This window comes from Apteryx rowi, unplaced genomic scaffold, assembly GCF_003343035.1.
Source record: "Apteryx rowi isolate R43461 unplaced genomic scaffold, aptRow1 scaffold_31, whole genome shotgun sequence".
NCBI classification, from domain to species: domain Eukaryota; kingdom Metazoa; phylum Chordata; class Aves; order Apterygiformes; family Apterygidae; genus Apteryx; species Apteryx rowi.
The window spans coordinates 3,554,458-3,580,035 of record NW_020449530.1 but is presented as its reverse complement, the minus strand read 5'-3'; the positions used below and the strand labels follow the sequence as shown (position 1 = coordinate 3,580,035).

Sequence of the window (25,578 nt, the reverse complement as noted above, 5' to 3'; positions counted from 1 at the left end):
CTATAGGGCATTCTGGGGAAGGGTCACCCCCATGCCTTTCCTTCTCAAAGGAGAAATGTGTTACATGCATTTTCCCTGGAGCCCTTCCCATGAGTTGTCTGGAAGAAGCAGGTGCACTGCACCAGCAATTTGCCTGTTGACCATGATCTCAGTACCTGCTTCAGGGGTCCCTTGGTTTTCAGGAGGATGAAGATGGCATAGAGAGGAACACAGACCATGGAGGAGAGTGCCATCAGCCAGCCCACCACGTAGCCCCAGGGCGGGTACACGTAGACATTGTTGTATTTCAAAGGCGTGTACTTGATCAGGGAAAACAGGAAGATTGCCTGAGGAGTAAAGAACACAGACATAGCCAGAGCAAAGGGGGCAAAGGGAGACAGGCAGCCTGGCCACGCTGGAAGCATGATCTAGATAGCAATGACTGTATTGTCTTGCAAGAGCTAGCACGGGCCTTGCTAACTGCAGCAGGGCAGAGATTAGTGTACGCTGACTGTACAAGGAGTTATCTCACAGCCAGGGCCAGGCTTTTCAGCATGTACAGCCTTCAGGTTTCCTATGGGATCAAACTACTCAAAGCTGGCAGCAACTCTGAGGGTCCAGCAACTCTGAGGCAACAGCTGAGTCATATCAAAGTCAGGACTTTGTGTTGGCACTCTCAGAAGCTCTCCAGAAGCACCACCTGGGCACAGATATCCCACTCTCGGGGCCCTCTAACCACAGACCTCTCAGATGATTTGGGATGGAACAGGCACTAGCTTTGAAAACTCCCCAGACATTCAACTCCTGCTGAAACACAAAGGACCGGAAATCTTTTGCAAGCTGTAGCCAAAGATCCCATCTATGTTCCCACTGAGGTCAAAGAAAACAACTGTCCACATCAGGCAGAGGAGCAGAATTTGGCTCAGAGATCATGTAAAAGTCAGTGGAGCCAGACTGAACATAAATTCAAAACAGGCAAGAACTTGCCTAACTTAGGGTGCATTTTCTTTAAATATAGTTGTCAGAAAAGTTTTCAAGGAGGCTTAATAATATATAAAGCAAATGGCCATAGAAAGATATTTCTGAGCCACAGGGGGCCACAGAAACACAGGCTGAAGCAAGTATTTCAGAAAAGGATAATTCTCACTGGTCTTCTATTCAGAAGTAATTTGACCAAACCTCTTCACACTCTGAGGATACATTTTGCTTTGCCTTCACAGTGGACAAGAGGGTTTTCAGGTTCAATTAATTTTCCAGACAAAAGATAGGGCTTTACAAAGGAAACAAATTGCGGCCTCAACTATGGACCAACTTCTGTTTCTCCATAGCAATTTGATAAAGTTACAACAGCACTTTGAAAATAAATCAACCTTTTCTACTGCAAATCTAGGAACCCAGTCTAAATATGCCACACTGTTGTAATTGCGTGTACTTACCAGGCACATGCCTGGGGTGAACACCAACCAGCATATCTTAATCAAGGGCCATGGCCGGAAACCAATCATATCCTCAATGTTGTCATAGAAGCGGTCCGCACCTTGGCCACCAACCAGCAAAGAGACAAAGACAGAGATGAGCAGATGAGATTTTCTTTGTTTTCTTCAACAACTACTCATATCAGATCCCAATGTTCATTATCCTTAATGTTTCTTCTCTGCAAAAAAGTGGCTGTCCTAGCAATATGACAGCAAGTGATTGGCTTTTCTGACATTCAAAATGCCCAATTTAAATGCCTAAATACATATGGTGGTGTTTGACTTTATCCATAATTTTTCAAAAAGCTTGACATAAAAGAAATATCCATCCTTCAGATGGCAGCAGCTGTAAGAGAGAGGATGCAGCTGTTGTACCACTAACAGCTGGAAATAACCCCTGGCACGAGGCAAGCAGGTATGTCTGGTGTACAGGTCAGTAAGAGAAAGCTCTCACAGGCTTAGCACATGGGAATGCATGAGTCCAAAATGTTGAAAGGAAGAAAGCAAGCAGAGGACACAAAATAAAATCTTCTCCTGTAACAAGATTCTCACACCAGGGAATTGCAGGTCAATCTTCCCCACTGAACTGGGCATTTTCCTTATCATCAAGAGTCTACTTTCCAAAGACCATTTCACTTTCTGCCTAGCACAAGGAAACCTGGCAGTCCAAACACTGCTGGTTACCAAATCTTCCAGCTGCAAGTGTTGCTGTCTTGCCCAATGGGAGTTGTCTGTGGGAGTCTGATCTCCTCTTTCTCTTCCCATTAGCTTCACTCACTAGATTACACATGCTCCATCAACCTGAATTTCATAATGCACCTGAGTGGGAAATATCTCTGAAGAGCGTTTAAAAGTCCTGCCACTGACCAAACCCTAGCTGTGCTAAGCACTGCCTGTTCCCAGCACGAACAGGAAATGTGTGTAATGGTACACAGAGGAGACAATGTAATGCAAATGGACTTCAGCAGACCTTTAAGTAAGCTGTAGGATGTCATCGAGGAATAAAAGCCTAAGGCTAGCCAAAAAGAGATGTAAAATGAAGAAGAATCAAAGAATCATTCATGAGGTGGCATAACATCCTCACCCTAACTGGAGCTAACCAGAGGTAGAAGATCAGATTGCCTCAGGTAAAATAGGGTAACAATATTAGACAAAAACCTGGAGCTAGCCTGTCCAGAGAAAGAGTTACCAGTTAAGTACCTCTAGTATCAAATAATGTCATGTTTTTCCTATCGCACTTTTATCAGAGTACTTAGCTGACAAATAAGGGCTCTGCCCTTGAGGGTGTTCCTCTGTCATTGAACCATGCCAAGGTTCCCACCTGCAAGTGTAATGAGACCCTTAACATCTGACAGCTGGACAAAATATATGCCTACCAGACTAGCCACACCTGCTAGTGTTTAGGGTTTAGTGGATTTTATTTTGTTTTCTTTCTTTTATATCTTATAATTAAGTCCCAGTATTATGTCTGCTTTAAATGTGTGAATTCTGTAAAAGCATACTATCTTTGCCTTTCTTTTTTGTAATTCTTTGCATTATTTTCTGAATCTCACGTCTAACATTTGCAGGAAAGCTCTTTTAAAACCAATTTTTGACATATTTAGGTTTGGGAGGACAGATTTTTTGAAGACCTCATGGTTTCCATCTTGAGTCTGTAAGTGAACAAGTAGCCTCCAGGAAAATACAAGCTGTGGCGTATCAAGGGAAATACAACATTGTGAGAGAGCCCAGCCTATACCAGAGAACAAAACCCTAAAACTACCACACTGTAAATCCTGTAAGCCTCAGATAGCATTTCTGAAAATATATTGGTGATAAAGAGGGTTGGTATAAACAATTTATTTTTCCAAAAAGTCAAAATCTTCCATGGGCTAGAGAAAAAAAGAGAGAGAGAGGTATAAATGATACCAGTGTTTCCAGAGAAAGACACTGTGATGTTAAATAGATGATGAATAATTTCATTCACAATGCAATGCTGTTGAAGTCAAACATCACAAATTTTGGATTTAGGATCTAGTGGAAGAGACATAGCAGTTAAAGAAAAATACAAAGAGATCAGACAAAAAGGAGGACACAGCAGACATCCATCCTGCACCAACCCCCCCCCCCAAACTGAATCATATATTATTAGTTATAGTGCACAGTAGCATCCATCTGTCCTTATACCTGCTTGCTGCAGTATAACCATCAYGTCCTGCTGTTCCATCGCCAGGGTTGTAGGCAGCAGATGATGTAGTGAAATACAATGGGACCTGACGTGAATGGACTCAAAGAGTATACGAACAGGAGGTTTTTACATGTTCTACATTTCACAGGCAGATGAAAAAATAATCAAGCTTAAGAAGTCATCTGTTCAATCAGCCAACATTGGCTTTTTGAGCAAATTAGAAGCCAGAAGACTCATGTATTCCCTCTTCCTTTCCAGCACAACATTAGAAGGATTAGATAAAGCTACCGCAGGGAATGCCCTAAAGACCTCCCCCAAAAGATTCCTGTTGGAATGAATAAAGATGTTTACCCTAGACGTTTGCATCTAGGGTATCCCCAAGATGCAAAAGTTGCTATCCATGAATGCTAATATCACCTCTCTTGTGCTGACCAATCCCATACGCTCTCAAAGATGTCACATCCTTTTCTGGTAAATCATTGAATTTTAGAACATCATAAACTCATGGGAATAAATTTTGCACGAACCCAGCTAGAGATATGCTTATGTCCTTATGTCTTGTCCTTATGGAGCCCTTCTCATTCTAGGCAGCTTATAACAACTGCAAGTGTTATCCAAGCTGAAAGGGACCAAGATATTTCTTCTTTTTTTTTCTTTTTTAAACACTATCCAGCAACAGCAAGTTTCACAGATCAAGTATACACTGGAGGAAATACTTCTCAATACAATCTGTTTGAACTGTTATTTTGGAACCTAAAAGTCTCTGCCTTTCAAATTATTCCTCCCAAGCTGCATTTATTTGCATTCATCTATACTGAATTTTATCCACAGGATTTCAATAGGTAATGACCTTGGCTCCTTGCCTTAGTGCTAAGCCTGTATCTGCTCCCTCACTGTCCCAAATACGCAGCATCAACACCTGTGCCAAACCTGTGCAAAATGCTGCCAGCAGAGGGATTACAGCACTGCAACAACCACGCACCCTTTGGGTACCAGGTGCACAGACTGGGCCCCTTATGATCCATAAATAAGGGTGTAAGATCTCCTGTAGTAGCTGCATCAGAAAGCGTAATGCACACATAGCTTGTGCAAGCTTGACTGGGAGGATCCAGTTTGGATATGGAGACCACAGCTCCTAGGAGCCACTCTGCATGTGAGTATGAGAGAAAGATTTATATCAACTCAGCATGGATTCACCCTGGGGCCACCCACAGGTACCTGTTGGCATCAGTTTTCTCCAGCTTTCTATATAGGTCTAATGGCTTCTGCCTCAGCCCTGCTGCAGTGGTGGGGAAACCAGCTTCCTCCTGGAACAGCTTATCCTAATGTGCATGCTGTGACTGCCTGGAAAACATCCTCCCTGCAGCACATTTTGGTGGCGTCATGCTGCAGATCCTAGTGCTCAGAAAGCATACCTGCTTATGTGAGGGCTGGGTCTTCCCAAGCAGAAGGGACAGGGGAGAGGGAAAAAGCAAAAAACCTCCAGCACTTCACTGGCAAATGTGATCAGCAGGTTTGATGCTGCATGATCCTTTCGCAGAAGGAGAGCAGTATGTGAGGAAATCCTCAGATCTTTGTAACAGCAGCTGCCTGACAGGCAGAAGGAAGCTGCCAAACAGTGGGTGGTTGCCGTATGTGCTGGGASAGGCGAAACTCATAATGCATATTTGTGTTCGCAAAAATGCTGTAATTCTTCGCAGTGTAAGCAAGAGGTTCAGTCCTGCCAATTCTGAGGTTGAAGAAAACCCATTAAGTGGCACCAGGGATATTTTTTCCACTAAAATGTCCCTCCTTGGCCTGCTGACTACATTTCAGCCCAGCATCAGGCCAATGGATGCAAAGCAGAATGTCAAGAGGGCAGAATCCCACTGTGCAGAGTGGGGCAAATGAACACCAAGTGGTGAGGTAATGACTCATTTCTCAGCCCCCAGTTGCTCCATCTGCCTCCCAGGCTGCTAAGGCAGCATTATCCCTCTTGCTGTTCTCTGCCATTAGTTATCCGTGCTGGTCAGTGGGAAACGAGGCCTGTGCAACTGTAACAAGGGCAAGGCATGTTCTGCACATTAAACTGTAATCCAGTGTGGTGCTGATGAAGCCCTGTTACAGAGAGAAGGGGATCTCCATCTTCCTAGAAATCCTATGGGGACTGCAGAGAAGGAGACTCTCAGTTTAAATATGGCCTGCGTGTGGTATCACAAGTGCTCAGGGGAGCTTCTCTTTCAGGACCTCTCTTGGATATATCTTTCTTGCAGAGATGCTTCTGTTACATTCCCTGGAGGTCACTCCCAAGCGGCTGCATCTGCTCCCTTTTCAGTAAGAGGGAAGGCTGTCCAGGCTAGCAATTGATTCCTGACGTGTATAAAGTGTTAGGAGAACATGATACCTTCTTCATCAACAGCTGTGCTACAGCCATTGCATCCTCTATAAAACTTTAAGTGGCAAAGAGTGCATACAGGGGTTGATTGCTCACTGTCTCGTCTAATGCAAGACGCAGGCAACACGAAATGAACTAACAGAGGGCAGGTTCAAAACAAGCAAAAGAAAAGTGACTATTCACACTGCCTATAAAAAAGCTGTGAAACTGCTTGCTGCAAGATTTTGTGGATGATAAATGTTATCTGAGTCAGCTGGACAAATTCACAGGAGGGAAATAAATACAAAGATCTTTATTCTGGCTCTGGAAATCCCTGGGCCACAAGTTGCTAGCAGCTGGAAGAATATTCTGGAAATGTATCATTGCTGACTTCCTCTACTCTTGCACTCTTCCCTGAGCAGCCATTGCAAGAGACCCAACATGGAGCTCTTGTCTGCAGTCTTTTTTTTAGGTTATGACGGATAAACTGCTGGGCATAGCTAGGAGCCAGCAGGGGCTGGACTGGGTGGATTGACAGTCTGATCTAATCTGGCAACTACTAGAGCTTTGTACAGTCCTTACAGATACAGAGCTCCTGTGGCTCCATGAGGCCAAGGAGAGGGCAGCTACTCTGCATCATGCAGGATGAGACCTGGGACCTCACAGTCTCAATACATGCTTCAGTAAGATGAACTGCAGTCTGTTTGCCCAGGCACTACAGAGCATGCCAGAGACCTCCCATAGGATATCACAAGATATTCCTCTTACTGCACTCTCTGAAAAGCATTTGGTTTTCTTCTGATAGTTCACAGAGGTCAGTTTGAATCCTGCTTCTGAGCAGTTCAGTAGTTTAGTTACAGTCTTCACCAAGAGTCAAATCAGTTCCACCTGTTTCTCTTAGGACTGCTCACACAGCCTATGCAAACGGGAGTAATACATAACAAGCCTGCATCCCAGCTTTTCATGTTGAATGAACTGACAGAACTAAACTAAGGGAGCAATATAAGGAGATTGTAACAGATAGACTGAAGAACAGCAGTCACTTCTCCATAGCTTATTTTCTAATTCAAAGGCAGGATGGAAGGGCAACAAGGTAAGGCAATAGGAGGAAGCTTCGGAGAGGGAAAAGTCATTCCTACTCTAAATGTGGAGCAGTGAAGAAACATCATGAACAAACACATTGGAAACCAGACAAGAAGAAAGGTAATTACATGCCCCCTCAGGGAGAGGATGGGTCTTTTGCATCCACCTCCTTTTTTCCACCCCCAATCCTTTCCTTGAAAAGGAGCAACACAGGTCTTTGTGTCCCACTTACCATACACCCATCCTACACAGATGGCTTCGAAAATGGCCAGAAAGAGCAGGCAGGTACCACTGGCAGCATAATAATCAAAGAGCTGGAAGATGTACATCCCCCCCTGTGGGAGAGTTAGAGAAGAGGGAATCATGGCAGGACTATTCCATATGGGAGAAAAATGACTAAGACGAGCAGGGGAATAGCAACAGAAAGACTGCACCCAGACTGCACAGGAGAAGAATAGCTTTCTTTTGAAGGTGACCACACTAGGAGCCACCCTGTCCCAAAAGGACAGCCAGACTTGGTGCCAGGAGAGCATTTCACACCCATTTTATGACATTGCTGGTATGGGCTGCTTTCTATGTCCGCAGGAGCAGAAACCAGTGTGTTCTTTTTTAAAATCATGTAGCAAGTTTCTAGCACCATTCAAAATACCATGTGGCTGTGCTGATCTTTGCACTCAAAAAAATGGGATCCTGAGGCACATGATAATCAGGATGTTCAGATACCTCATTTTAGTCTTCATCCATCTTTACATGCAAAGGGTCCAAGATCTGTGGTGGCAGAGGCATGTGGCTCTCCTGCTGTCTCTACCTTTGGGTTGACCCCTGTTTAATTGTAATCAGTTACTGGTACAGCTAATTTGGTTCCCATTCTCATATTTTCATGTGTTTTCTCTGAGGGAAAGCCCTTCAAACATAAGTCAAGCAGATGCTTCCCAGTGGTACTCAAGGACTCTAAACACTGGCAGAATAACAGAGCAGTTACCCCTTCATCCCACCACATACTGATGTGACATCCTGCAGTGATGGGAATAGATGCCTCCATGCGAAGAGCCATTAAAAAAACCATGGAAACCTTTAATTTAGTTTCACAGAGTCAAAGCTCTCTTCATCTCGGTGGGAACTGAGACAAATTCTTAGCCAGGATCTTGCTGGTGTATCATTCAGAAGTGGCTAAGAGGTTCAGTGGGAATTAATTGTCACCACACAGTGCATGAAGTTAATGCAGAGGGGCGCTAGGACCCCAGCCAAGGTGTGCGGTACACACACGGCACAGCACACCATCATACAGGCGGAGGTATTTGGCTGCCGTAGGGCAAACTCTATGKGCATAGCACCGTACTGATGCACCTTGGCTGCTTCTTCTCCTGGGGATCACACTTCATCCCAGCCAGCTTCCCTCCACTGCTTTGTGTGAACATGCCCAGAGACCTCCTTCTACTAACTCAGGCAAGGTTAAGGTGCACTCATCAGCCCTGGCCTTCCCTCCCTCAGCCTAGCCTCTTGTGGAGAGTAGCCAGCAAACAATCGCTGCCTTTACAAGAGCTTCTACATGTGCAGCTCAGCTTGTTTTAACCATCAGGCCTGGTATTTAGATAAAACTGCATGCCACGTGGCGTCCCGCGGGTGTGAGACCATCCCTGTGGAAGGCTCAGTTATGAGGCTTTATAGCATGCACACTAGCATTATGTAGGGTAAAAGCAACACGGACTGTGAGAGACACCAGCTAATGCATTAGAAATGAAGGATAATTAACAGCATCAAAGACAAGCTTGCTGTCTCTAAATGTTCTTCTGGGTCAGTCTTTCAGGGTTTCTAGTGCTCAGCTGCACCACAGCTATTCCTTCCTTACCTCAGTGACCAGCAATAAGCCCAGAAGGTAGCATATAACTGCGATGGCCAGGATCAGCAGCTCTCGACGCCCTTTCTTCCGAAATACTTCCGGAAACATGTCAATAATAGCTGTCACCATACTTTCCACACAGACAAACTGCAGAAGAAATCAGGTCAGAAAATCCAGTGGCTCCCCGAACACACATTCTCTCACTGTCATTTTTTCCTTTGGCCACCCAATCCCCCCTTTTTTTTTTCATGACATGGCCTGCTTGACAAAGAAACAGCAAGAAACAAGACTGAGAGAGGAGAGACCAACATAGGAGGAGGGGCACAGCTGTATGTGCTGCTTTGCCCATGCTGTTTCCTCCTTTCATCTGCCTCTCTTCCATCAAAGGGCAACTGCAACCACTGGGGACCCAAATGCAGCTCAGTATCAATGAAGTCACTTCTGGAGCTGCAAGCTAAAAGGGTTCCTCTGGAGGAGAGGAACTTTGAAATGCATGAGGAATTGCCTCAGACCCAACAGAGCATGTTGTTGCACAGCAGGAACACACAGGGCATATGGAGGCAAGTGACGGACTGCACCCATTGAGCATGATGAGAAAGTGTCTGAGAAGGCACAGGAAACTGTTGTGACAGAGAGGAGATCTCCTGCCACCAGGAAATTAAGTGGAGCCAGGTGACTCTGGGGGCACGACTCAGCCCTGAAATCAAGCACACCCCGGTACAGCAGGACTGGCTGCAAAATACACTACAACTGTCTGTGACAACCCAAGTACAGCAGGAGGCCTGGGAACCACTGGCAATCATGCTGGCTTTCAGCAGCTGACCATGGGGCAGGATGAAGCAAAGCATGCCTACATCATTGTCGGCCCTGCAGCACCCAGCACCCACAAGGGTAAATCAAAGAATGTCAGCCGCTGCTGAGGTGGCCTTGCCAGCTCAAAGCAGAACTGTCAGCAAGATGAGGTAGGAGGGAACCTTGACCCTTGGGCCAAAAGAGAAACAGAGACCAGCGGCTGGTTTTGCAGGATCAGAGCCTGAGCGCTGCAGAGCAGAGCCTGGAGCAGAGCACCTGCCTGGCAGGCGTACAGGAGACCCTCCTCTGCCCTCGTGCCAGCACTGCTCTGCTGAGTTTGGCTCCTGGTGTAATGGGGGTATGGGAGGGGAAGAGAAGGGAATGCTGCCAAGTGGAGCACACTGGAGACCACCCTGGGGGGACACAGCCAGTGAGGGACAGCACCACCATGCCAGGGAGCATTGCTCCCTTCCTAGAAGGCCCTGTCCCTGTCCAAGGTCTCATTCCACAGTACGCAAGGTTTTGCTGCTGGCACAGAGGTGGGAGGTGATGCAGCTGGGACACCCTCATGGATGCATTGCAGAGAAGGATATCAAACAGAGGTCCTATCACACCAGCCCAAGGCCCAGGGTCTGAGCACCTGCACCATGAAAGTGCCATGGAAAGTTTGGGGAAAGTATTGGAGATATCAGCAAAGCACATAACCACTCTCTCCTTTCCCAGGGGCCTCAGGAGATGCTCAAAGAAGGAAAAGGCACCTTGGAGCTAGACAGGGAGAGGGTGTTTGCTGTACCTGGCTGTCCAGTCCCAAGAAGATCAACATGAGGAAGAAGAGGCAGGACCAGAGCTGAGACACAGGCATCATTGTTACTGCCGTTGGATATGCTATGAAAGCTAGGCCAGGACCTGTCAACAGATTGCAGCATAATCAAGAGCGCCCTGCACACCACTGCCTGCCACCACCACCCAGCAACTCAGAGAGTGATTTAATGTCCTGCTTTAAAACTCATCTTGCTATGGCTCCCTGCCCTAAAATGTGATCGGGACCTAAAAGCAGTGATCGGGACACCAGAGCTGGGAGAGGTTGTGACAGCAGGGAAGGTGGGAATGACTCTGGCTGAAAGCCATGTGTGGGAACATAGATGCTGCAAACCTGGCTGCAGGCACCCACAGCAATAGAGGATGTAGATAACATCACGGGCTTTACTTCATAGACTGGTTCATAAAAAGTCCCCTCCACTTCAAGCTTTCTATTGTGCTTTGGCTCTGAAGTCTCCAGAAAAAACCTACCTGATTCAGCCACTTCTGCAATGGGTACACCCTGCTCTCGAGCCATGAAGCCCAGCACAGAGAAAATGGCAAAGCCAGCAACGAAGCTAGTGGCACTGTTCAGGAAACACAGCATGATGCAGTCCCTGGAAGGGGGTGAGATCAGAGAGAGAGAGCAGAATGAGCCCACTTTTGGTCACTTCTGTACTCATTCACTTCCTGAATCAGACAACATGGGTCTTGGAATGTCAATACTGCTCTTGAACTCCTTCTGAAGTCAATAGCTAGAAACAGAACAGAGCCAAAAATCAGCCTACTACTTTGTACTCCAGTGTTCAAGAGCTATAGGATTATATGTGGCACGAAAAGGGACAGAGAACACCACCAGTGACTTGTGAGCAGGATGCCACAATGATATTCACAGGGACATGGCAACAAAAGAGCTGACAGGAGTCAAAGGAAAAAGAAAAGCAGCAGAGAAAATGAGGAAAACAGCAAATCAGAAAATAAAGAAGAGTTTGAAAAAGTAAACACAGTCAAGAAAGAGGAGCATTTGAAAACATTAACATGTTTTCAACATGTACAGATCCAGCAGGTCTGTTAAGACAAGTACTAATGGGTTAACAAAAACTGTCACCTGACAAGGCCTGTGTCTACACTGTCTTTATTAACTATGCTCACATGGAGGCTTGAGAGTGCTGTGGCACTTGTCTTGAAACATTTGTGCACTCATGCAAAAACAGGGCACCAGTCTGAGCTGGCTGAGCTAGAAACCCCATGCCTTGGGCTCCTGCCCAGGCAGCCAGCCGACCAGACCCAGCCCACAGCATATGCTACTATAGGCAGTGCAGACACATAGCACATTTGGGCTGGAGCACCCATCCAGAGCTAAGCTGGCGGTCAGAGGTACCTAAAGTATTAGATGAAGGCTTCAGCACACCAGCTCACTGGTGACAGATACATCTCAGGAAAGCCATGGAAAATTATTAACTGCCTGACCAGCAGCCGTGGCAGCACCTGTTTGTGAGTGGAGGAAAAGGAGAGATGACTCTTGACTCTGAAGCACCATTAAATGCTTCTAGCCTTGCTGGAGTAATACATGAAAGAATAATGAAGCCCCTGCTCTTTGGGACTCTGTAGAAGTTAGCAGCAATGGTCCTGATGACTTACTTCACTGAGCTTCATGTCAGGCCGTGGAAAAAATAGATCCGTAATCTAAGGCTGAGGAGGGAAAAGAGTAATGCAGCCCAGACAGACTTGATCAATCTTCTTGATAGGATCAAAATATCATTGAGGGTGTGTTACTCTGATTTTAGGAAAGCATTGGGGTGGGGCCCAATCACAATCATCTTTACATCATTCCCCACTGCATGACTGAGTGAAAGCAGAGCTGGCTGTGCTACCCCTGTTCGCTTCCCYGCTCACAGTAGCCAGTGGTGTCTCCACAGTGCTGCTCTCCCATTTCCAAGCTGACTCATGCAGGAGAGTATTACTAATATCATTTTCTGGAGCTCCAGTGTTACCCTGGTGACCCTCCATCCCTATGCTGAGCCCTCTGCAGCTTGGGAGCTCTAAGCAGGTCATTATACAAAACAGCATGACCAAAGGCCTCCCCTGGAGGCAGTGCCTGCCTCAGATGTAACTCTGTGCTGTTTGCCTCTGAGCAAATTTCTGTAAAGGTGTGAAAAGTCCTGGCTCCTCTTACCTGTAACAGTTGTTGGTGTATTTGTTGTAGCTGCCCAGAGCTGTCAGGCATCCCTGGCAAATGGCATAAGAGAAGAAGATCTGAGTGCCTGCATCCATCCAGACCTGGAACAGAGAAGGACAATGGTTTCCAGCCCAGGCAACAAAATAAACAAATGACTGGGTCCTGTCCAGCAACCACCCCTCCATCAAAGCAGAACAAATTGCATGAGACAGAGAAGGCACAACTCCTACAGAAAGTGGGATACCTCTCTGGGAAAACCCAGGTAACTGGATGGAAGGTCTTCTAGAAAAAAGCTCCCAAGAGGGCTGAATTTGCACATCCCACTCAAAGTGATGCAGGGGTGCTGGTCAATGCCTGACACCACCCCTCCACCCCACATCATTGCAGCCTGAGCAGAAAGAGCATCCCTGATAACATGGCTCCAGCTGAATTTGGTACTACAAGTGGGTCTTATCCGTGGTCCCTCCATGGCTCAGTGTTTGGCAAAGACTGTCATGAGTCATCCCAAATGAGGGCCGGTGAGTCCTTTGCACGACAACTTCCTGCTCCCAAATCTGGTTTCCCATCAAAAAAGCTCAGTCAGATGGCTCACCTCTGCTCCAGCCTACCTTTCCCCATGGAAGAATCTTTTCTTAACTTAGTATGTTGTGGGCTAAACTTAATCACAGCTCTCACACTCCTCCAGGGAAGGCCCTTATCTATCAGTCAGCAGGCAGGAAGGAAAACAACCCACCTTTTTGTTTGTTTGCTTGTTTCCCCTCACTCTCCTTTTCCTGCAAGCAGCCCCCAGCTGCAAACATCGAGGCAGCTGCAATTTGGCAGCCCTCAGAAAATCCCAGCCAGGCACTGCTGCTTAAATTCACATGGCTCTCTCATAGATAAATGTATATGTGGGAGCCCATCAAACATGGGCATACGCACACATCTTGCTTTACACCAAGGCCCCAAGCTCTGCCTAAACTCAGTAGCAGGATCTCTCAGTCCTTCTATGCTGGATAGCAGCAGCTTGGAAAGTCCATGTCAGCTTTATCCAGGCTTTAAAAGATAGGGAGGTTTTCAGTGATTTAGTTATGACCATGAATAAAGCACACTTGGCCTCAGTCACTCCCCTGTTATTTATTTTGATATTAAAATGTCATTTATGTTCAGCTGGCTCTGAGTTTTCAGCACACCACAGATTTTGTATTGACAACACATAATTGCATGTGAAAGCCATTTGGGGGAAGACAGTGTGTTTGGCAGCTGGTTTGGGAGCAGTTGGGGCTTTAGCCATCTGGGAAGATGCGGGGGGTAAGCTTAGACTGCAGGCAAAGCATATTGCTGGCTGCCTCCACGAAAAGATTCAGCGGTGCAATAATTAGCAGCAGAGCCATTTAAACGCTCTTCCCCAGGGTGGGGGTCAGCACCAGCACCCTCCTGGGGTGGAGGAGTCAGCCTGCCCAGCACTGAGCAGGCATGGGAAAGGGAATCGACCCCTCTGATAAAGAAAGGTGCCTGGAGCAGATTCATGCCGGGCTCCTCGGGGGTCCTGCCACCCAGGGTCTGGCTGCATGCCCTGCCCAAACTCTGGAGCCCAGGGTACACCATGTCTCTCCCGCCAGGGCTGGTTTGAAGGAGCAGGAGGCACAGGCGAGCAGGCGGACAGGGCTGACACATACCCTCTGGCCAACCTCTGAGCTGACGGGTGGGGACCAGCACCCAGGGAAGGGGAGGCAAAGCTGCTGCCTGGCTGCTAACATGAGGGGCTACGCTCCATGGGAGGGCTCCATTGGAGCCAAACAAAGTTGTAACAGGGCCAGATAAAAAATGAAAAGTGTTAGATTATTTTCTCCTCACCTTTCCTTAATTATTTGCATTTAAGATGCAGCAAAACCACCTGTTACATGCTGAATATTTCATATACTTTTCTGTTTTTGCTGAGCCCATGAGTGGAAATGACCTAATATGCCCATATGCTGCAAACACATCAGCAAAAAGGCTGTGCTGCACAGTGGGACTAGACCCCTCCTAGCTCGTTTTAGGAGATCTCACTGGTGTGCTTGTCCTTTCAGAGAAGACAGACAGATCCTCAGTTAGTGACAGATCAAAGCACCCATCCGTCCCGCACCCACCTGTGGGTCTGCGAGCCTGGTAATGTCTGGCTTCAGGTAGAAGAGGATGCCCTCAGCAGCACCTGGCAGAGTGACTCCTCGCACTAGCAGGACCACCAGCATCACATAAGGGAAGGTGGCAGTGAAGTAAACAACCTGCAGATGCAGGAGAAACAAGAGGTGAGAGGTTCAGCGGGGAAGGGGATGCAGGCATCTTATCTGCAGGCACCCCCACTGGACAAAAGTCCCTCGACTCTCCTGGTGACTACACCTGCTACTGCTAGCACAAAAGTAGGGTGAGAAAAAAATTAATCGAGGTTACATCTCACTGGTGATTTAATTAATCTACTTTTTGTTCCTCACCCAGACTGTGCCACTGTTTGCTCTGCTTTATTGTTTGTTTCCAGTCATTGTCATTTCCCTGTTCTCAAGCTGTTCTCTTCATCTTTCTGGAGCTGCAAAAGAAACTGAAATCTCTTCCTGTCACTGAGTTTTAATGAGGAGTTATTAAAATGGTCCTGTTCACAGCAAGAGTTTTCCAAATTAAATAGCAACTTTTGCTGCCCAATTTGAGACAACTCTGAGGGGCCTCATTTCCAGAGGATACTCATGCAGTCTCACATCTCTTCAACACCTATGAAGCTCACAGATAAAAAATGGGGGCACTAGGAATCTCAAGGCCTTTAAGGAAAATGTGGAACATTGTTTTTGTAAAAGCTTCTTTTCATTTTTTCTTGTGTGTAATGTAAATTAATATTAGAGTAAAATTAATCATTTCTATTCCWTTGCCTAATTTAGCATTTTTTCTGTTTGCAAAATATCTGTGAGCAAGTTGCAACTTCCTTACATGTATTCATTATTAAAATTCATCCAAGTAATATGAATGCTTGTTTACTCTATGGATTCATGGTGAGGAGTCTAAAATGAAGCTGTTGCTGCTTAGTGATAATTGGTTGAATAAGTCACAGTATGTGGCATTYTTGCTGTTCCCTGATTGAATGAAAATATGGGCACTTTTGGCACCAGTACTGAAATTTACCTTCAGAAATCACTTCTGGGGAACATTTATAGAGATCAGCTGAATGCATAAGGAAAGGAAACATGGAAAGACACAAGAGTGGGCAAAATGAATAAAAGAAAAAGACTTTTAAAGCAAATGAGTCTTCATGGAGTAATTTGAAATTATTTTCCCAAAGTTGCTATTGTTTCTTTAAGTTTAGACTGCTTAAATCACAGAAACATAAACACAAGGGTCAGGAAGGGCCCTCTTAGATTATCTGATTAGTTCAGCCTTTCATTCAAGCACAATGTCCTGTTTACTCTGCAGCTGTTAAACACAATTATGTGCCTATTCAGAATTTTTGTGACACCTCCCTACTGCTTATCCTCAAGTGTAGTCAGTGAGGAAAAAGAAGAAAGGACCTGGATTTTTTGACAGTGCCCCTGCAAATCTCAAAAAAAAAAAAAAAAAAAAAAAACCTGCAGAGAAGACAACTACCTTGTCTGGCATGTCTCAGGCCAGAAATGCCCACCTTGTATTGCTCCACCATGGTCATAATGTTTAACTAGTAAAAGGTAAGTCCTTTATCCTAAAAGTTGTGATGGAAAAATTTTCTGTGGTCCTAGAAAAGCCATTCCAGCCATTACCTGCATTCACTGTTTCCCCTCACTTTTGGTCTGACTTTGCCTAACCAAACTGGTCCAGCCAGCCCGACTGAACTTCTTTAGCCTTCTCCTACACACAGCAAGTTCTCCATGCCTGGGGAGCGCTGAGCAAAGGAGAGACTCAGTGGAAAGAAGACAAGGAGCTGAAGGGAAGCTGGGACAGCTCAATTACGTTTCCATGCAGGGCAAACAGCCTTTCAGACCCAATCAGCATGTGAGCTCAGAGTGATACCTCTTGTGAAGATGGCACTGTGGTGTGTGACCCTACTTACAGGGAGCATCAGAGATTTCAAATTTAAAATACAGAACATCCCCTCTACCCATACATGTTGAATCTGGCTCTCCCTCCTTTTTCCCTGCAGTGTTTTCTGAATACACCATGGTGCCAGCTTCTCCCTCTCTCYGAGATGTTATGTTCCCTCCTAGTCTGCCCCAGCTAGAGACTCATTGCTGGCACTCTTGAATGAGAAGAGGCGGATGGCAGGTCAGCACAAACAAGAGCCAGAGTCACCAGCAGAGACTGGCAAAAACCTAGACAGCAGAGCAAGCTACTCTCTTGCTCTGCTAAAATGGCTGATCCATGTGGTTTTAAGGTGGGAGATGGGCTCTGACACTGAAACGCAAGTTTTCCTGTATTACAGGGAACATCTACCAGTATTAGGGATAGTGATTTGGAGGAAGAAGGCTATTGCAGAAATTGGTTCCTCTCTCTTCGTTGTTGGTCAGATGTTCCCTGGAAGCCCATGAGAGCTGATCATCATGTTAATAACCCACCCCCTCATCACAGCTCCAGGAAGAAAAAGGGTCCTGAACAAGTCAAGGCCACAGCAGCTCCCTAAGACCCACTCCAAGACTTGACACACTCATTCCATCCAGAAGGATAATCAGTCCACCTGATTTATGGGATCAGCCACAACCAGGGAGCACTGACTCCAGTCTCACTAGCAAAAAGCACAAAGCAACCTGCTGAGCCAAAGACCACAGAGCCAGACCTCTCCCACCCCCAGACACAAATAATTGTGCAGGAGAAGGAAGCAAGAAGGATCCATGACCGAGGTGGCTACAGGCAGCAGCTTGTCTATTTTGCTCAAGTGTTTAATTATTGCCAGGGATTGAAAGTTTGGCGCTGAAGAAGATCTTGTTAAAAATGCCAGCAAGCCACACCAGGACAACATGGTTGGTTGGTTCACACAGGCACTTGTGGAGCATACATCAGCCTCTGTGGGCTTTTCCAAGGAAAAAAGTGACCCAAGACTCCCCCAAGTTCCCAGGTCTTTCCCTTTACTTCCCTACCTGTTTGAACTACTCTTTTGCGCTTTCTCTTGTGAGTCAAACTCAAAACTGATGTAAATCAGTATGGCCTCACTGGGGTTGAGGTTTGACTTTGGTGTTGTGTGTCTCCTGTCTCTTTACTTTATGAAGAGGAAAAAGAAATTGGGAAGGAAATACAAGAGGGCTAGAAGGAAGTTTAGGGACTAGGAGGACAATCTCTGCTCCTACTTTGCCTGTGGACTTGACCCCTTTCCAGATGCAGAAGTAGCAGATGATCCATGCGAGCAGGAGACACAGAGCCAGCTCCCAGCGCACAGTGCCCAGTTTGTGAATACCATCCGTGAGCCCCAGCACTCGCTTCCTGCCGGTGTCCAGGGACAGGGAGAAAAACATTAACACCCCAGACCCCGTTCATCCATACACACCTGTACCATATTACCCCATCCAAAGACCTAACAGACTATCCATAATACAACTGCCCAGGGCTCCCAGACACGCAAATTACCCCAGCTCTTCCTACAAGCTCCCCTCTCTGTCACTCTTGCTCATGGTGCTCCACCATGCCCTGTAGTCAGCCTAAGCCTTCCTGCTCTCTAAAGCCCATAGCACCATGCCCTTCAGACTTGCACAGTACAAAATCATCACCAGCCCTACATTGCTCCCCCACCCTGCCAGCTGCCCAGCAAACCCCGCTCAATCCAAAGCAGGCCACCAAGGTCATCATCACCCCATGATCATCGCTCTTCTTCTGGCCCCCCATACACTATGGATACCCTCTACACAGGCATAAACAGGTTTTTATGATTCCCATGCCTTTCCTTCAGCCTCATTCCCTGGATCCTCACCATCACCCAAGGTGGGCCACATGAGAGCTGAGCGCTGCAACTCACACAGTCCCAGCAGCCCAATCCCACACATACCATTCCTCTGCACTCCTTCCTCCAAACTAAACTCCTCAGGGTCCCCTTGCCCTTGCAACCTGTGCAGAACACTCACACAACCATTTCAGAGGGATCACAGCCCTTGCTGTACACTTTGTGCAGGAAATAGGGCTGGAGAGGGGGTCTGGCACGGTGCAGACTCATTCTGCACTAATGGGCACATCTCCTCATCTTCTGTGCCCTGCAGTGGCTACAAGGGACAAAGGATACTCATCCCTCTCAAAGGCATTTCAAGAGCCATGGATGAAAAAAACTATTGCTGAGGTTAAGCCCCTGGCACCCCTTTCCTTTATGAGACCTTCCTCAATTAAGTGTTGGGAGGAAGTGTGGTCCCTTCATCTGTTTCAAACTCTCTGGATTGCAGCCCAGAGCCCCTCTGGGACAATGTTTAGCCCGCTGCAAGACCTCTTCTTCACAGATGTTATATTACTCCCAGCACCATGGCCAAACCTCCCTGAGCCCGTCTCAAGGATCTCACCTAGCTGTCCCAGTGGTGTTCCCCAGGCATGAGCCTGAGCAGCCTGAATGACTAGATGGGCTTATCTTTTGCACCAAACAAGACATGGTCAGAAGTGAAATGGCAGTTTTGTACCTCTCTGTTTCACTGTAGAGGACTCTTCACAGTCTGTCCTGGTTGTCTTACACCTGTCTGCCAACAGTAGCCTGCAATACCTAACATATATACCTCCTGCTTACAGCAAGTCCTCATTTCCTTATGGTGCATCTTTCTGTGACCACACTCACCCAAGCACCTGTGTGTGGATACTGCCATGCCAGAAAGGGAATACATCTGTGCATGCGTGTACATGAGCACCCACATGTAGGCATGGTGCAAGCAGCCTTTGGGGTGTATCTAGTACTCATGCCTCTCAGCTGTGTTGCACAGACCTCCAGGCTCTGTGCTGATGTCCTTGGCAGTTCAGTGCATTGTGCTCCCCAGGTGTGGGTCTGACACATTGTAACTCACTTGACCTTACAGAAACTCCCTAGGATATTCCTGCAGCTGTGGCCTTTGGATGAAAGAGGAGCCTGAAGAGAGGGAAAGTGATCACATACTCCCAAAACTCAATCACTGGGGAGGTAGCGTTCGCAGGCATGGTCCTGTTGTCCAAGCTGGATCTATTCAGAAAGTCCACACAGAGATCTACCAAAAGAAAAAGAAAGCTGATGAGCCAGAGAAATTCTCTGAGGCCCCTCCATGAGGGATACTCCTTCCCCCCCTGTACCCTAAATCTCGCTGTGGCTGCAAACAGACCCTTCACCCTGTGCTTTAGAGCATCTCATTAAACTCTTGCATCTCATTAAACATCCCATTAAACTCTTGCTCTCCCCAGCCCCGAATGAATCCCCATTCAGGAGCAGTCAGAGGGCTTGGGGAAGGAGGGAGGGAAATGGGGATGGGAGATTGGGAGAGTGATTCCCTGCCAAATGGAAACCAAATGGCTGCAAAATGTAGATTATTGTGGGATAGCTGATATGAGTACCCAGGACACAAAATCCCATTCTCATCAACACGCACCATTCCCTGTTCACACATACATGCATGTATGTGCTCGCAGATACCGCAGTTGTCTTTTTGTTCCAATCCCCCTTACCCAATCCTGTCACATAGTGTGAAATTCCTAAAAACGGAGGAGATGCCCTGCATCCAAGAAATGCACCTCATCGTTCATCTGGAAAGCAAAAGATGATCCACATGAAAACAGAGGAAGCCTAGCTATGGCTGGGACACTTCTGCATGTTCAGAGAACATCTGTGGCTTTCCTTGCAAACAAGTCCATGCTGGGGGAGCTGAAGGAATCAGATCCACTGTTTAAAAGGATGGTTACCTCTGTTGGGATTAAGGGGCAAGGGAAGCTGTGAGAGGGCAAAATTAACGCATGATGGAATTGAATCACCTGACACAAGAGAAAAAGGGAAAAAGCAAGCCGCTGCCAAAGCCTTTTCTGGTCTGGCTTTCCACTGAAAGCAAAACCTGTTCCAATACAGTAAAATAGGCTTGTCAGGACATCTGATCCATGAGGGTTATCTCTCATCAACTCCACCTTCCCAGACACTGCCCAGGTGCCCTGAATAAAATCAAAGTTGGGCCTTTGCTGTTTGGCACAGATAGAACTGTGGGTGGAGGAGATGAGACCCCTGGCCAAGATATCAATATAGAGACTTGTATAGGTGTGATTAGAGAGGAAAAAGGGTACCTTTAGAGTTCTGTGCTTCTTTTTTCTGCTATGGGAGACCTGTACTGGCAAAATCCTCCAGTGTAGGCCTCGTCTGCAGGCCTGGTCTTTCAGTTTAATCAAAAGCTGAGTGTGCAAAGGAAAACAGCTCAGGACTGACCGCAACTGTCCCAGTAATTCTAAAGGAGTGGGATAGYGAACGGGAGCTGTGAGATAAGTTATTGTACCAGATCCAACAAAAAGCTCCTATCATGTGCAGAGGACTTTAGATTGCCTTGAAAGTTATGCCCCCACTTTGCAAAAAATGTGGAATTTTCTGTAAAATCTCAGCCCCCAAATTTCTTCATTCAGAAGTAGTTTTACTCTCCCCTGTAGCTAGGCATAGGGTCAGACCATTTATCCTTCCTGATACTTGTCCATGGTAAATGAAGAAAGCTGCATTCACTGGAGTCCCTGGCCATAGAGCATCTCATGAGATCTACCCTTCTTGGCATCACACTGTGACACCCATGGTACAACTCCAAAATGATGCCAGAAACCAAAGAAGTTCATCTATAACCAAAACATTTTTATATCAATATGAAATATTTTCTACAAAACTAAAACAATTTCAGGGAATTGGGAAAAGGGAAGAGGAGTTAGTTTTGATGGAAAATTTTCCTCTTCCACTTCCACTTCCCAGGARTGGGCCACATGAAGGTGTACCTGAGTTCCAGGGGTTACTGCAACTGGCCCATGGCAGCACAGCAGCGAAGGAGCTGAATAGGTAGARAAGTGCCCAGCACAGGATGATGATGTAGTATATATTCAGATAGAACTCGATGACTTGTGACGCATATCCAATTCCTGTGAATAAAAGCAACAGAGGTGAAGATAAGGCTGCCAACCAGCTCCCAACATGTCAGGCGTAGCCTCAGATGAAGTCCTAGGCCATATCCTGGTAAGAAGGGTGCAATGCCAACAACTTGGTTCACTAGAGAATGGTGCAAGACTCACCTCAGGAAAAGAGAAAGGATTTCATAACTTTGTGCATGCAGACAGGAAACATGTTAGTGGTATCTCTAGACACATCTATGGTGGAATTTCTGATCAGAGAGAGAAAACCTTTAGCTGACAAAAAAATATTTTTCTAACCAGAACTGTGTCACTGCATTACACTACATCTCCTGTAGGAAAGCTAGCTGTAGCCATGAAAGAAAAGAAATGCAGGTTAATTTACATGGTTGTGGAAAGACTCAAGCAAAAAAGGTTTTTACTGCTGATATACACCACGCATAAAGTGTGGTGTAGGAGCAGAAGTACAGGCCTAGGAGTCAAGAGCTCTGGCCTCACATCCTGATTGGGTCCATCACTCACTGAGACATCAAAAAGGTCACTGAAGGCCTAACTCAGTTGTCTAAAAATAGCTGTCTGTGTCCTTTGAGATGCTTTTCCTGTCCAGCCTCCAGCCCTGACTCCAGAGGCCACATGTATCCCTTGGGTCTTGCAGGGATGTCCCAGACTCCCCAGGGCATTTTAAATGGCACTGCATGCCTGTGTTTAGGTGGATAAACCATGCCTTTAGTCTGCATGAGCACAGATTTCCTTGTCTGTGAAAGGAATAGGAGAATTGTGAATGTTAAATTCATTAACATCTTAAAAACATTAAATGACCTTTCTCCAGGAGAAAATAAGGGCTATAGGAGTCCTGATTCTTACCCCTGTGCCTTAACCACAACACCAGCTGTCTCTGGACTGTCAGACCAGTGTTTGCAGTGTGATTCCTGCTCAGCAGAGGTGAACATCAGCCTGCAAACACAATGAGGACAGTGCCTGGAGGGGAAAGAGCTGTATAGTGTACTGCAAGCCAGCTAGCCTTCCTCATCTTCTCTCCTGGATATTTGTCCTGGCCTATGTACAGGCATCTGTTTGTTGACACTTCTCTCTTCCTCCTCCTGTTTGTTTGCCACACTCCTCTCATCTCTTTCAGACTCTGAGCACCACAAAGCAGAGACTGTGGTTCGCACCACGCCAGTACAACCCCAGCCAGCATGGCAAGCCCTTAGTCACCTACATGGTGTCAGGGTACTACCCCTGCACACGCAACAGTGACTGGGGGAAAACAAGGTTGGGAGAGGGAGGGAGAATAAAAGACAACAGAAAATAAATAAATAAAAAAACACTTCCAAAAAGGCTCTGAGTCACTAATTATTAGAAGCTGCCGCCAGCAATTGCCCTTTGACTCACCTTCAAAGATGGGGCAGATCTTCCTCCAGGCCGTCACCCCTCCCTGGCTGGTGTACTGCCCCAGTGCAGTTTCCAGGAAGAACACTGGGATCCCACAGGTGAAAAGGAAGATGAGGTAGGGGATGAGGAAGGCTCCTGGGGAGAGAGGAGAGATGCTACCTCAGAAACCTCTTTAAAACCTTATCCCTGCCACCCCTTGCCAGCTACATGGGGCCGCAACTGGAATCAGCTATGCAAACACAAACATTTCTCTGAACTAATTGTGCAGCCTGTGCAGAATAACAGGGTCTCTAACTCCTTCCTTTCTTGGAAAAAAAATGCAAGAGTGGTCTGTCCTGTGCTACTGCAGTACTTCTGAGTTTGGTCTTAGCCACAGCCTAGAAGTAAGGAGTGGCCAAATGAAGGGAAGAAAATAGATAGTACTAGAGAAGTTGCCCCCATTGTTACAACCCTCCCATTCAAGCTTCCAGCAGAAGTCAGGAAAAGCAAAAGGTATCCTTGATTCACATAACCACATCTGTTCTTCTTTTCCCAGGAGTTACAACAAAAGTCCCGCTTGCCCAGAAGATACAAATCTAGACACTGCTGACATTTCTTGGCAAATAATAAGTTTGCTGCGAAATATGTGCTTGAGACTTTATTCACATATTGCATGTCAAATTTGGCAAGTAGTTTTCACCAAAAGAATAGATACAGAGGTTGAAAGGAATGGCAACAGAGTATCTTTCCAGCATTTCCAAAATGAAAAAGTTCAACTTCTGTCTTCAAATTCCATTTTTCATTAAAATATGGAAGAAGTCTTAAGAGAAGTCAGAATGAAATAAGGAATTAAAATAACCCAAGAATAGAACAAATATTCAGTTAAATTTAAATAAAATATTTCAGATTAACCCTTGATGAAATGGAAGAGGAGGGAGAAAGAAATCAGTAGTTTTCCCAGAAACAAAAAAAAAAAAACAGAAAAAAATGCAGCAAAAGCAAAAAAAAAAAAATCCAAGGTTTACGGCCTGCTCAGCCAGATTTGAACTTATTTTCCATCTTTTTGGTTCTGCCACCAAAMCAAAACACCCTGTTCTTTCCTTATTCTGCTCAAAACTGCTCCTGAGATCTGTTTCATTGCTTGAATTCCTCCTATCATCTCATAATCTTTCTCCCCATCATGGGCATAGGAATTTCACACTTTTTCTCCCCTCCAGACAGAGACAGCAAAAACAAAGCAGGCCAAGGTGACTGCCTTCCTAGTTGGAACATCAACTGCCAAGGTCTTGCCGTCATATAGTGAACTTTTGGTAATGAGCATCTCCCACTGCCAGTGCCTGGAGAGCAGCTCGGCTGTTTGCAGTAGAGATGTGGGCTCTTTCCCTCAGCAGAAGCAGACCTTGTCCCCCAGGTCCACTCCTCCAATGCCAGCACAGTCATCCACACTGAAATTCCTTCCCGTGACAGAAAATTAGCAATTAGGAACACTTCCTCTAGTTTTTAAGCCAACAATGTTAAAATAACAAGCAACATCCAGATTTCCTCTAAACACAGCTGTGCCATAGCTGCAGGGGACCCGAGGCCAGCGGAAGGGAGGGTGGATCACAGCGCCAATCCAGATTTGCAGAGCTGGGGACATGAACTGTGCATGTTAAACCAGAGGCAGCTGCTTTGTTTGATGATACAAGGCTTCTTTAAACACTGTCTGTAACAGAGCTTTATTATCCTGTACGTAGATGATTAACCTTTCAGAAGGTCCCAGACCCTGTTTTCTGATACTATTTGTCCCAGAGATTGATCCATTTTCGTCACTGAGTAACAAGAGGGCTTCCTTACAGCCTTACTGGTTTGCCTCTTAACATTCCCAGAGCGGTTACCAGCTCTAACTCCAGTTGTGATCTCCTCCCCAGTTTGCTGCTCCCTCGGAGGAGATGAGGGCCTGGGAGGGGACTCCAGATATAGACCCTCTTTCCTTACAAGTCAATAAGAGCTTCGATATGCCAAGTAACTAGATCAAATCTGAAAGTGCAGCCACTGTCAGTTGCTTTACAGCAAGTCAGCATAACTGTTTTTATTACATCTACTTTTACAGCTTTACAACTGTCTTATTATATCTGGAGCTGCAGAAAAGTAACAGGATAGCATTTTCCAGTTTGGGAGTTGGGAAGCTTATATAGATGGTAAATATCTTTTTACAACAGCTTCAAGGACTTTATCTTTTAGTGTTACAGGAAAAACAGTGCCTTGTTGGCCATTTGGTTCCCTACTGAGTTAGAGGGAGATACGTACCTTCTACGATAGCTGCATACTTTCTGCAATGGTAATGTGCAAGTTGGGAGGGGAGACTTTCTCATCTTAAYCTTTGCCAAGCCTAGCCCTGCTGGCCTCTGAATACACCCTGAGATATTCCAGGATAGTTTGGTTAAAAAAATAAAAGTTATTCAATCGACATCTAAAATGAAAAAAGTAGCCTTTTCACTTACACTAATTAGCATATAAATTGCAAAGACAACTGAACCGGATACCATAGGCATAAACTATTTAGAGATATCATCTGAGCTC

At 46.1% G+C, this 25,578-nt stretch overlaps 1 protein-coding gene across 1 annotated transcript in view; it reads right to left on the bottom strand.

Annotated features, from left to right (window-relative positions):
- The window catches only part of SLC6A12 (solute carrier family 6 member 12), a 49,592-nt gene that overhangs the window by 4,220 nt on the left and 19,794 nt on the right, over nt 1-25,578 (bottom strand). Inside the window, exons 3-14 of the mRNA XM_026070335.1 lie at nt 23,038-23,172; nt 21,517-21,657; nt 19,691-19,778; nt 17,922-18,054; nt 14,778-14,912; nt 12,664-12,767; nt 10,980-11,104; nt 10,483-10,595; nt 8,907-9,044; nt 7,290-7,392; nt 1,416-1,516; nt 156-326 (exon numbers count right to left, since the gene is read on the bottom strand). Coding sequence (XP_025926120.1) covers nt 156-326; nt 1,416-1,516; nt 7,290-7,392; nt 8,907-9,044; nt 10,483-10,595; nt 10,980-11,104; nt 12,664-12,767; nt 14,778-14,912; nt 17,922-18,054; nt 19,691-19,778; nt 21,517-21,657; nt 23,038-23,172 — 1,487 coding nt within the window. The remainder of the gene's footprint in view (nt 1-155; nt 327-1,415; nt 1,517-7,289; nt 7,393-8,906; nt 9,045-10,482; nt 10,596-10,979; nt 11,105-12,663; nt 12,768-14,777; nt 14,913-17,921; nt 18,055-19,690; nt 19,779-21,516; nt 21,658-23,037; nt 23,173-25,578) is intronic.